General features: G+C 36.3%; 1 protein-coding gene across 4 annotated transcripts; it reads left to right on the top strand.

Annotated features, from left to right (window-relative positions):
- The first annotated feature begins 777 nt into the window (after window positions 1-777).
- On the top strand, window positions 778-11,314 carry LOC119084811 (carcinine transporter-like). Of its 4 annotated transcripts, none has more exons than XM_037194882.1 (8): window positions 778-869; window positions 4,857-5,154; window positions 5,216-5,328; window positions 5,472-5,634; window positions 8,362-9,017; window positions 9,091-9,429; window positions 10,865-10,971; window positions 11,033-11,314. In XM_037194882.1, the coding sequence occupies exons 2-8, from the start codon at window positions 4,919-4,921 to the stop codon at window positions 11,144-11,146; spliced, it is 1,728 nt and encodes a 575-aa protein (XP_037050777.1). In that variant the 5' UTR covers window positions 778-869; window positions 4,857-4,918; the 3' UTR covers window positions 11,147-11,314. The 4 variants fall into 4 exon arrangements, with proteins under 4 accessions (XP_037050777.1, XP_037050776.1, XP_037050778.1 ...); XM_037194881.1 differs by lacking the exon at window positions 778-869 and adding an exon at window positions 894-1,017; XM_037194883.1 differs by lacking the exon at window positions 778-869 and adding an exon at window positions 1,131-1,145.
- The last annotated feature ends 994 nt before the right edge of the window (window positions 11,315-12,308 follow it).

Genomic DNA, 12,308 nt, shown 5'->3' with positions numbered 1-12,308 from the left:
TCGCTATTATCGCTGATGTCTGAGATGTATTATCTCCTATTAAGTTGTGTTTGCTGTGTAAAACATTACCTCCGGCAGTAGTCTCTTAAGGCGGATACACATTAGACCATCGGCCGTTTTTGAGAACTGGGAATATCGTCGCTTAGCCCGGCGGGAATTGCTAGGCTAGTGTGTGAACATTGAATCGATAGAGGGGCAAATTACAGTGTTTAAATTATTCCTCTCGGTCACTTAGTAACAGCCAAAAAGAAAATTTCACCTTTTTCAAGGGATGATATTTCCACCATAAAGCGACCGACCCAGCTCTGTTATAGCGATTCTAGACAAGTATTATAAGCCCTTTCAAATGGTTATAACCACAAGGTACATTTTTAGAAAACTCACTTTTTTGCTACTCTCGGCGAACTTTGGCTGCTTACATACCTTGCCGGTATACTTATTTCAACACAACATAATATTCCATAGTTTAACCTGAGCTTTCCAACGATACCAAATATGCCCTGTAATTGTGGAAATTGTGAAAAACAAAAACGAAAATGGAAGTGGACGTGTTTATTTAATGTTCGTTCAGCCCCCCCCGCGAGCAGTGCTGTGATGAAACGAAACATCCTAACTCTTTATGGAACGAATTTAGCAGTCGAACAAACAAAAAGATACGAACAACTTTTACAAACTTATATCGTAAAGGTTTACCCCTGCTACTTACTATTTGCTTTAATGACAAACATTTAGTCATACTATCTTCTTATTCTGCTTCTTTAGAAATTCATTTAGCCCAGTATGCTACTGAGACTGTTAGTGATAAATCAAGAAGAAAAATCGTTGATCTCCTCCGTACAAACTTGTGTTAACCAAACAGTCATCAAGAAGTAACTATAACGAAATTTAGTTCGTTATTAAACAATTAAACGAAAATCTCTCAAATTATACCTCAAATTGGTGTTACACACTTAAATCGTCTTGTCATAATGTTTTATGCTACTTAAGTACACAGGCAGTAACATAGAGAACAAAGTTGAAAGCTGTGTGTTATCTTAGTACTCAATATATCACCGCAAATCACAAATTACTTACTATTATACTGGTTTAAGATACGTTGCTATCTTAAACCAGTATAATAGTCGACGTTAGCAACGGATCGAAAAGTATAGCATACGTTTACCTTGCTATTTTCCGATCTTATTTACGATTTGGTAGGGCTTTCTATTTCGGAAATGATGAAAGTTTCATTTGCGTTACCCTTCTGCTGAGTCCGCTGGTAACTCCATTTTATTGAAAGGAAACATGTGTAAATCTTTAAAAAAAAAAAACAGGTTGAAAACTGTGAAAAAAATGTGTTAAAATAGTTCCATGTTGACGCCGTAATCCAGCTGAAATTTCAAAATTAAAGTGTCGAACCGAAATCAAACACAGCGTTGTATATTCACGATATTTTCATAGCAGAGTGCGTTGGAATTGATTTTGCAATGGGAAGAAATAAAAGCGATAAATCTAAAATAAGAATTGATCACTTGAAAATTAAAATGATTGCAGGAAAATAAGAATGTGATCACAACCAGTTTTTCAAATATAACACTACGAAATAAGATTCTATCAACCTAAAATAAGAAGTGATCACAAGTAGTACCTACCACCCGCTAAATCAAATGTGATCACTAAAAATAAAGAATTTGATCACTAAAAATAAAGAATTTGATCACTAAAAGTAAAGAATTTGATCACTAAAAGTCCGAACGAATACACATAAAAAGCGTTTTAACACGCCGAGCGATCCGGCCCATTGCCCCGGAGCGAAGCGGAGGGCCGCAATGCGAGCCGGGCGCCGGAACGGTGTTGGTAACTTAGGAGTTAATTTTTTCTCTCTCGCATCGTCTAATAATTAGTCTGTGTAATTCATTGCACATAAAAAGCGTTTTAACACGCCGAGCGATCCGGCCCATTGCCCCGTAGCGAAGCGGAGGGCCGCAATGCGAGCCGGGCGCCGGAACGGTGTTGGTAACTTAGGTGTTAATTTTTTTCTCTCTTGCATCGTCTAATAATCAAACAGAATAATAGATAGCATATCCTTATTTCTTGCAATCAAATTTTTTATTTTGCACGATCATTTCTTTATTTTTTGTAATCAAATTCGTATAATTGTAGATCATTTCTTATTTCGAGACGATCATATGTTAGTGGTAAAATTGCATATATTTAGTGATCAAATTCTTATTTTTTGGTGATCAAATTCTATTTTTATTGCTATAATAAAAAAATTGTGATCATTTCTCTTTTTCTAGTGATCATTTCCTATTTTCTTGTGATCATTTCTTATTAAATAGCTATCACTTTAATTACATGCCTTTTGCAATTCTAATTCCATTGATTCGCACAAAATTCAAATTTTGAAGCGCACTTACGGCGTGAATTGCTAACCTCGAACGATTTTGCGCTATGAGATAAGTAAGCGCTACTTCGTAGCACTAAATCAATTTTGAGAAATATTCAGGCATTCGGTATTTTGAGAAAACTTTCTGAGAAATCTTCCATACAGTCGTATCGGATTTTGAGAAAACTTTCTGAGAAATCTTCTGTACGGTCGTATAGGATTTCGAGAAAACTTTCTGAGAAATCTTCCATACGGTCGTATCGGATTTTGAGAAAACTTTCTGAGAAATCTTCTGTACGGTCGTATAGGATTTCGAGAAAACTTTCTGAGAAATCTTCTGTACGGTCGTATAGGATTTCGAGAAAACTTTCTGAGAAATCTTCCATACGGTCGTATCGGATTTTGAGAAAACTTTCTGAGAAATCTTCTGTACGGTCGTATAGGATTTCGAGAAAACTTTCTGAGAAATCTTCCATACGGTCGTATCGGATTTTGAGAAAACTTTCTGAGAAATCTTCCATACGGTCGTATGGGATTCTGAGAAATCTCCTGTACGGTCGTATCGGATTTTGAGAAAACTTTCTGAGAAATCTCCTGTACGGTCGTATGGGATTCTGAGAAAACTTTCTGAAAAATCTCCTGTACGGTCGTATGGGATTCTGAGAAATCTACAAAATTTAGGAATATCTACAGTCGTTTGGGAATTGGCATACACGAGATTTCTCAGAAAGTTTTCTCAAAATCCGATACGACCGTACAGGAGATTTCTCAGAAAGTTTTCTCAAAATCCGATACGACAGTACAGGAGATTTCTCAAAATCCGATACGACCGTATGGAAGATTTCTCAGAAAGTTTTCTCAAAATCCGATACGACCGTACAGAAGATTTCTCAGAAAGTTTTCTCAAAATCCGATACGACTGTATGGAAGATTTCTCAGAAAGTTTTCTCAAAATACCGAATGCCTGAATATTTCTCAAAATTGATTTAGTGCTACGAAGTAGCGCTAACTTATCTCATAGCGCAAAATCGTTCGAGGTTAGCGATATCGCCAATATTTTGAGAAAACTTTTGGGCTAACTTAACCGTCATAAGAAACAAGTAGAACTAGTAATGAGGCAAATAGTGTACATAGAAAATGGAGACTCGTTCACTTGAAATTCAAATTTTAGGCAAACCCACGGCGTGAATTGCGACCATTTTTAACTTTGTACGTCATTTTCTTGAAATCCTTTGATATCCAGAAGTAATAGCTAACTTTATTTTGAAGATTGGACATTTGGCTTCGTAATTAATCAAAAAATAATCTAAGTTTAATATTTCAATTGGACCGAGATTTGCCGCATTTCATATGAAATTCCATAGACACCGATATTTGGAGGTATTCTAAAACGTCATACAAATTATACCGCAAATCAAAGTCTAAAAAAATCGTAATTTGCGGTATAATTTGTTTTACATGTAAATTTACATAAGCAAATCATGGTCAGGTTTTTCGTCCGCAAATCATGGTCAGGGACCTTATATTAAAGCAACCGACCCAAGAACGATCTTCCTTGACGTAAATGTTTATTGTTCTCTCTTCACGTGGATTTTTTTCCGAACAAACATTTTCTGTACAACCCAACCAGTCTTCGTAGACGAACCCAGAGGAAAAAGTTTTAAGGAAAAGTGTTATTATCTATTTTATTCGGTACAGGAAAAGTTGCTCTAATTAATGTGTGCTAACGGTGTTCGTTCGATTGTTCAATTTAAACAGTATACCTTAAAGGCAAAAATTAGCACACAGAATGTGATTGACGGTGCTTCGTGGTTGTTAAGTAACTTTAATCAGGTGGTAATATTTAATTGCGTTTGATTATAGTTTACATAACTTCGAAAGAAATAAATTTTCTGAAGAGATAAAATTATAGTCGACTTCGACTATCAATAACCATTTAATGTAGGCTATCAACAGTATATGTAAAATGCAAAACTGTCATACAAAATGTAAGACTTCTAGTGCCATTCGAAACGAATTTGAAAACATTTCTATATTTTCTTACTTGTTCATTAGTTCTTAAATTTTGCACCAGATTCACTACGTTAGAATTTCGTTGGAGACGATATTATCGCAAAAAAATATTTAGAGAGCATAGAAGATTGTGTTCCGAAAGATTACAAATAGATACAGTCTAGAAGATTTACCTGATATACACCAACTAGACTAGACAGATTAGAAAAGAAGAAATGGCTTGGAAAACCCCAACTATTTATTCATTGCCAATTCGATTTGAGCAAATTTTTCAAGTGGCTCTTTAGACAAAACTTATAAACAACTCTGTGATAGTCATAATCTGATACTTGGACATAGTGCAACCTTGAATTTCTTTCTGGTTCGTTGTAAACTAATTGGTTCCTTCCTTCCACACAATAATACAATTGGACTACATTCAGGTTAACATTCAATTAAATTTTGTTTCTTCTGCTATTTCGTTTCGGTTGCACAGAAACACATTTAACAAATTAAGTGTAAGATCAAGCGTATCTCGTCTGCATCTTTGGTGTAAAAATGCCAGGAGAAAGTGAAGATGGAGGCTTTGATCGCGTTATGGACCTGGTGGGAAATGATGGCAAATTTCAGCGTTTTTATAATCATTTCTACAACGTGGCACTGGTCGCCTTTGCATCTATGAGCTTCATGAATTGCGTATTGGTTCTCAATGAACCCGAACATACATGCCGTGTACCGGGAAGAGAGAACTACAACTTGACGGTCGACGAGTGGCTCAATTTGACAATTCCGAAGTGGGTATATTTCGAATTTGTGAGTGAGTGATCAATAAATAAATAATTTCGATGAACGCAGTGAACCAGATAATCGAGGAGCGTTCAGCCGGAGTGGTTGCAAAATGTTCAATACTACACTATTTGAACACCTACCGATCAATGAGTGGAAATTTACTCAAAACGATACGATTGGTGAGTTGATTCGAACTGAGCGAAAGCTTAAAAAACTACAGAAAATCAATATATTTTCCTCCAAATTTTTTCGTTCGCTCGATCTATAAACCATCAGGCCGAACGAAAGTTTGAGATGTTTTTTTTTATTATTACTTTTGCAGCATGTGTACACGGCTACGACTACGATAAAACATGGTATGCGCGTACAACAGTGTCTGATCAGGACTGGATCTGTGACAAAGCGCTTTATCAAACAAATGTATTTGTGTGGCATCGAGCCGGTGAAGTTGTCGGTACTTTCATCTTCGGTCAGTTGGGGGATGCGTAAGTGTATTAAATATTTAACAGGTGAATTTTAAGTGAGAGTTGGTCAAATCAGTATTCTTTATTATAGTATGGCGACAAGCAAGTCCCCATGTTGATGTAGTTAATTTTGTATGTGTAAAAGTTGACAGTTTTGTGTGCTTAACATCATGAAAATAACCTGATTCATAGCATCTGAACCAAGCAGTAGAACAGATTTTCCAAGAGAGGCCTGCGTATGCAACCCTACTATGTTGTCATTATAAATGATCAGAGTTGCCGGTGTACTATATTTTGGACACACATGCTCTAGTAGTTGTTGACAGTATTTTGGTTTTTTATTTCTATAAATCTGTTTGAATGACCTACGTTTTAAAGTGAACTAAAAATTTTAAATTTGTGCCACTTTGGAGGGCTCTCATTAAATTTTTGTTAACCAAAAGAATTGGTACGTTTCTTGATCGTGGCAATGAGAAATTACTGATTGAAAGTTACTCAATTTATCGATCTAAATGCGACGAAAAAGCGGTTATGTAATTTTATTATTACATCATCAGCGATGAATGGCTAAAAAGATTATTAACAAAATATGCTTTAGAACTAGAACACTTGTCTTTTTTGATGAAATATTTGAGAACGAATATAAATATCATTACACTTGTTCAAAAAATGTTGTTTATTTTGTGGCAGATCATATTAAAGAGGCTTAATTTCCGTTAAAAAATCTGTTCTAGTGCTTGGTTCAGATGCTATACCTGATTGCATGACAATGAAATGACATGACATGACAGCTACCAAATAGAGTACTACTTTGTATGAAACGAGCCATCAGAACAGTCGGAGCGTTTGCTGCGACTGAGCCCCGTACAAACCCGTATATCTATTGCGTACGTGACCCTAGTGCGTCTGTCACCCTACTTTGACCGTAAGCCTATTGCGCCGGTTAATGTAGTTAAAGTAAAATTATTATGTAATATGTACATCTTACAAATTGCGCATAGCGCAATTACGAAGCCCCGTACGACGTTCCTTTCAAATGAAACAAAAATTTCAAATCGCCCTAAAATTTTATTTTTTTGAAGGGCCTAGTATCGGCCTCAGTCCGAGGACCCAAATTTAAAATTTTTTTCAACTACATTCTATTCGGCCTTTGATTACCTTCCAAATGAAACAAAAATTACGAAAAACGGATGAAATTTGCTCGAGTTATATGTAAAATACACATAGGGCCCTAGTATCGGCCTCAGTCCGAGGACCCAAATTTAATTTTTTTTTCAACTACATTCTATTCGGCCTTTGATTACCTCCCAAATGAAACAAAAATTACGAAAAACGGATGAAATATACTCGAGTTATATGTGAAATACACATAGGGCCCTAGTATCGACCTCAGTCCGAGGACCCAAATTTAATTTTTTTTTTCAACTACAATCTATTCGGCCTTTGATTACCTCCCAAATGAAACAAAAATTACGAAAAATGGATGAAATTTGCTCGAGTTATATGTAAAATACACATAGGGCCCTAGTAGTGGCCCTAGTCCAAGGACCCAAATTTAATTTTTTTTTCAACAACATTCTATTCGGCCTTTGATTACCTTCCAAATGAAACAAAAATTACGAAAAACGGATGAAATATACTCGAGTTATATGTGAAATACACATAGGGCCCTAGTAGCGGCCTTAGGCCAAGGACCCAAATTTAATTTTTTTTCAACAACATTCTATTCGGCATTCGATTACCTTCCAAATCAAACAAAAATTACGAAAAACGAATAAAATTTACTCGAGTTCTATGTAAAATACACATAGGGCCCTAGTAGCATTTCACTTCTAAGGCCCTAACTCACGGTCCACTCACCCGATTTTAAAAAACTTTTTTTTCCTGGATTGGTATTGACAATACCGTGTCATTTACATTTCCATCGTTTATTTTGCCATAAATATCACCAAAAGACCTTAAATCACTTAGGTGGCCCTAACTCACGAAGGGCCGACCCGAATATGCCCATCTTCGAACTTAGCCTCACTATTTCGACTATCTTTCAGGGAAAAAAAAATTTTTGAAATCGGATTTGATTTACTCAAGATATCGACGTGACAGACGGACAGACGGACAGACGGACAGACAAAATTTTTATTGCAGATTCGTCATTTATGAACATAGGCAAACACTTTGCCCTTACCGTCTGCTTCGAATTCCATCAATTACGCACGGCATCGTAATCATATAAGCCCCTTTGTACTTCGTACGGGGCTAAAAAGTGTCCGAATTTTCTTACAGTGTCAAAATTTGTCCGATAACTGTTCGATATACACTGTCCAGTTTCAGTGCCTTATTTAGAGTACCACTCATGCTTGAAGTGCGTTGCAAAAACTGATTAGAAGATGGTTTGCTGAGTCCCCCGATAGATGTCATGGACGATTGATAACATGCCACGTTAACACACACGCACTATAGTAACTGCTGACTTAGAAAAATTTCTTTTGTGTTCCGTTATTTTCGCATTGTCCTATTGCATTTGCTGCTAAATTTTCTCTTTTGAAATGAATCAATCAAAGAAAATAAGTAGAAAATGAAAGTTTCACATTTTATGACAAACTTTTCGTTAACTTTACATTGCTGTGTAAATCAAGAGTCATACGATTACCAAAATTAATGATCTCGACTCTTTGACCTCTTCCGATGATCGGTGTGTCAATTATTCATTCGGTGTTGAACGCTACACAACAATAATCTCAATTTCAGAATTGGACGAAGACCAGTGTTCTACTTAAGTGCTGTCATCATTATCGCCGGACGTGTCATGTCATCCATAACAGCATCTATTTATTTTCTTTATGCGGCTGCTTCATTCATTTCCATGATGACGAGTATGCTCATTTTTCTGAGTCCGTTGATTATTGCAATGGAAATATCCAAGGAAGAGGACAGAGGCAAAATCGCCATGTTCCAATGCATCGGGTGGACGTTAGGCTTAAGCATAATGCCGTTAATTTTTTGGGCGGTACGTGATTGGGTATGGTTTTTAATGCTTACAACCTTACCGATCGGACTGTTTGCGTTGTGGAACAAATATATGATTGAGTCGCCGCGATGGCTGGCAACGAAAGGACATCTGGGTAGATGCGCTAAAGAACTGAATCGAATAGCTAAAATAAATGGGAAAGATGTGATCGTTACCGAAAAAATGGTCAGAGAATTACTGCCGAACGAGGAGTCGGATGATGTATATGGGATTCTGTCACTGTTTACGCACTGGCGATTGGCTAAGAACACAATCATGCTAATCATATGCTGGAGCAACGCTTCAATTACCTACTTTGTATTGATGTTGATCTCAACGAGAATGGGTGGTAATCCATTCTTAAGCTTTCTTTATCAGAGCGCTATTGAGCTGCCATGTAAGTAATCAAATAGTGATTGCACAAAAAACCTTTTGTAAATTTAATCTAAACAATTAATTCGTTGTGGCAGCGTTCATTATCGGCCGATATCTGGCAGATAAAATTGGTCGTCGATATTCGAACGCAATTGCTATGTTATTCATATTCTTAATATGCATTCCGGTGGCACTGATTGCGCACGATCCGAATTTGGAGAATCTAATGACATGCCTTGTCATCGCCATCAAATTCTGTACGAGTGTCATATTTTTTGCCATCAATTTACAATCGATGGAAGTTTATCCTACGTGCTTGCGTCAGTCTGGCATTGCTGCAGGAGCTATTGCAGCAAATAGTTTATCGGTTTTTGGACCGTACATCGTGTATCTTGGAACGGAGTACGATGTAAGGTATCCATTCATCGTGCTGGGTATGTTATCAAATGTTTTTGCTTTTATTCTTTTTATGTGCAGGTTAATTATCGCTACAACGGATTATTGTAGTAAATATTTGCATATCTGTTTTGGCAATTTCGCTCGGCTACATGCGAATGTGCAATATGAGTTTTTAAGCTTTAAGTTTATTACTTCTACCGTTTAATTTAATTAACGGAAATTATGCCTGTTCAAAATTTCACTGATTGGTAGATAGATATTATCAAATTTCATTTTATGATTCAAAAAAAAAGTTAAATCTGAGCTGAATCAACGCACTTCAAGCATTGGTGGTACTTTAAATAGAGCATTGAAACTGGACAGTGTATCGAACAAATTTTTGCTCTGTGAAAAATGTGGTACAATTTTTCATCCCAACGCATGCGAAAGTCATCAGTCAAAAAACCCTTAAAGGGTAAATGTGACGCAACTCCTTTATCTTACTTACAAAATAACTGATATCGCTGAGGGTGTAATCGAAACTGAACTACATCGACTTTTCTTATTGGAAAGTAACAGAAAAATGGAAAAATCCAACAGCTCATTGGGTGATTACTAACTCATTCAAGAAAAAACACGGTAAAACTCTTTTGGTAGTGGACTTGCGTCACGCCCGCTCACTAACGTGTGGGCATGATTATAGTCGACAGCTGTCAAATAGAGTACTATAGGGCGTTCCATTTCGGATATAGTTCACTTTTATGCCGTGGGACATCATACAAAAAATGAGTTACGTGTTCACTTTCGGTATTTTTTATATGAAGATGCCGTGGGACAAACTTGAACCATCTCCGAAATGGAACACTCTATTTTGTATGAAATGATTATTTACAGTGTTTTGCAGTTGTGTAACACACTGTCAAGTTTCAGTACCCTATTTAGAGTACCACTCATGCTTGAAGTGCATTGTTCATACAAAATATGTTCGAATCAAACATAGTTTCATTCAACGATCTTCGTTGTTTCATTACATTTGTCGGTTATAATTAAATATAGGACGAATGCTACCAACATTTACGGATTACATTTGTGCCTAGTAAATTTTTTAGGATTTTAGGACTTTTAGGAAAGTCTTCAAATCTTCTTGCGAATAGATTGTATAATAATACATCTTCTCTCTATTCAGGGGGATTGTTTTGGAAAATAGAAGACCGAAATCGGACGCACTTTCCAGTGGAATTTTTATATGTGCCTAGTAAGGTATTCGACCCTAGAAGCCAAAACCAGTTTCAAAAAAATTCTTCGAAGCTTGTGTGGTTAGTGTGAGAATTTTTTTGAAACTGGTTTTGGCTTCTAGTGTCGATTACCTTACCAGGCACATATAAAAAATTCCACTTGAAAATACGTCCGATTTCGGTTGGCTGTTTTTCAAAAGAATCCCTCTCAGACAAATTTTTTTTAGAACGCAAAATGATGAAAACAAGTTTTCAGGTGCTTTGGGGCTCATCGGTTTCTTTGCTGCAATGTTTTTGCCTGAAACACTTTACCGTAAACTGCCAAATACGTTAAACGAAGCGAAAAAGTTCGGCAAGGATCAGGTACTCTCAGAATTCTTAAATTTTAAAATTGAGAATAAGAAAATTTTATAATTATCTATAGAAGTTTTGGTTCTTACCAAGAAAACATGTGGAAGCAACACAAGATGAACTGGAATCTCTGAAGAAGACCAATGCGGCCAAGAAGACACACGACACTTTTAACGATAAAACATAAAAAATCTTTTTTCTCAACTCAGTGACGAAAAGTAAAACTTTCGTTGGCTTTTCTGAGAAAAACGCTACATGCAACTCGATGCTAAATGTTTTTTAGGCACATGTCGAACGAAAAAAAAATGATAGAAAAGTATTAGGTAGATCTAATAAATTCTTATGTAATTGTTGACTCACAACGTGCAAACTTTTTGATCTCATGATCAGGATTCCAGTGACCCTCATTTTGTACTACTAAATGTTAGTAATTGTGAGTTTTGCTCTGCTAGTTTTCTGCTGTCATATAAGGATAAAAGGTTGAAAAGTAAAATTCGCCAGGTACTTCGGTCTCCAACGGAATCACATATACTTTTAGTATTAGCGATATTAAGAACATTTCGTGTATCGAGTATCGGAAGAATGCCAGTTTACTTGACATTTCGAATCAAAATACAGTATAACAGTAACCCTCGTTTTTTATTGGGATATTATATTCGACTGATAGAAAAATTCAATAAAAAATAAGTGATAAAGGTAGTACCGATAAAAAATAATAAAATACCGATAGTTGTCCTTAGCACAACTCAAGATTTTGTTCGAATTGAGATTGAGGCCGTAAAGGCGCTTTGTTGGTTAATAGGGAATTCATCCTTTTACGAAATGTAACGTAAAGGAGTTTAGTTCATCCCTACACGATTCAAATTTTTACGAAATGAATGCCAATTTGCATTGTACATAACAAGCATTTTAACACGCCGGGCGATCCGTCCGCACTGCGAGCCGGGCGCCGGAACGGTGTCGGTAACTTAGGAGTTTTTTTTTCTCTCGCATCGTCTAATAACAATAATTACAAAACAACACGCTAATAAAATTTCACAGACTCAGAAATACTCAGCCATAAATGGTGGAGGTGCCATTGACATGTATCTCATTTCTATCGGTATTTTATTATTCCCTTGACTGTAAGTCAGGGTCTTATGCCAGAAAATACCCTAAAATGCTTGTCCCACAGGTTGTGTGTCCCAATATTTTACTTGTAAACACAATAACTTGAGTAGTTATCAACCAATTACTAATTTTTGTTCATTATTCGACGCAGAATTCAATTCCTGAGGTTACGTTCGAAGATGGGCTATGTGGGATTAAGGATCTGGAAATTATTCCGAGGGATTCTTTTGAATTTCGAC

The sequence above is a fragment of the Bradysia coprophila genome, unplaced genomic scaffold, assembly GCF_014529535.1.
Source record: "Bradysia coprophila strain Holo2 unplaced genomic scaffold, BU_Bcop_v1 contig_94, whole genome shotgun sequence".
Classification (NCBI taxonomy): domain Eukaryota; kingdom Metazoa; phylum Arthropoda; class Insecta; order Diptera; family Sciaridae; genus Bradysia; species Bradysia coprophila.
The sequence above is the reverse complement of the archived record's forward strand: the minus strand, read 5'-3'. Positions and strand labels throughout refer to the sequence as shown.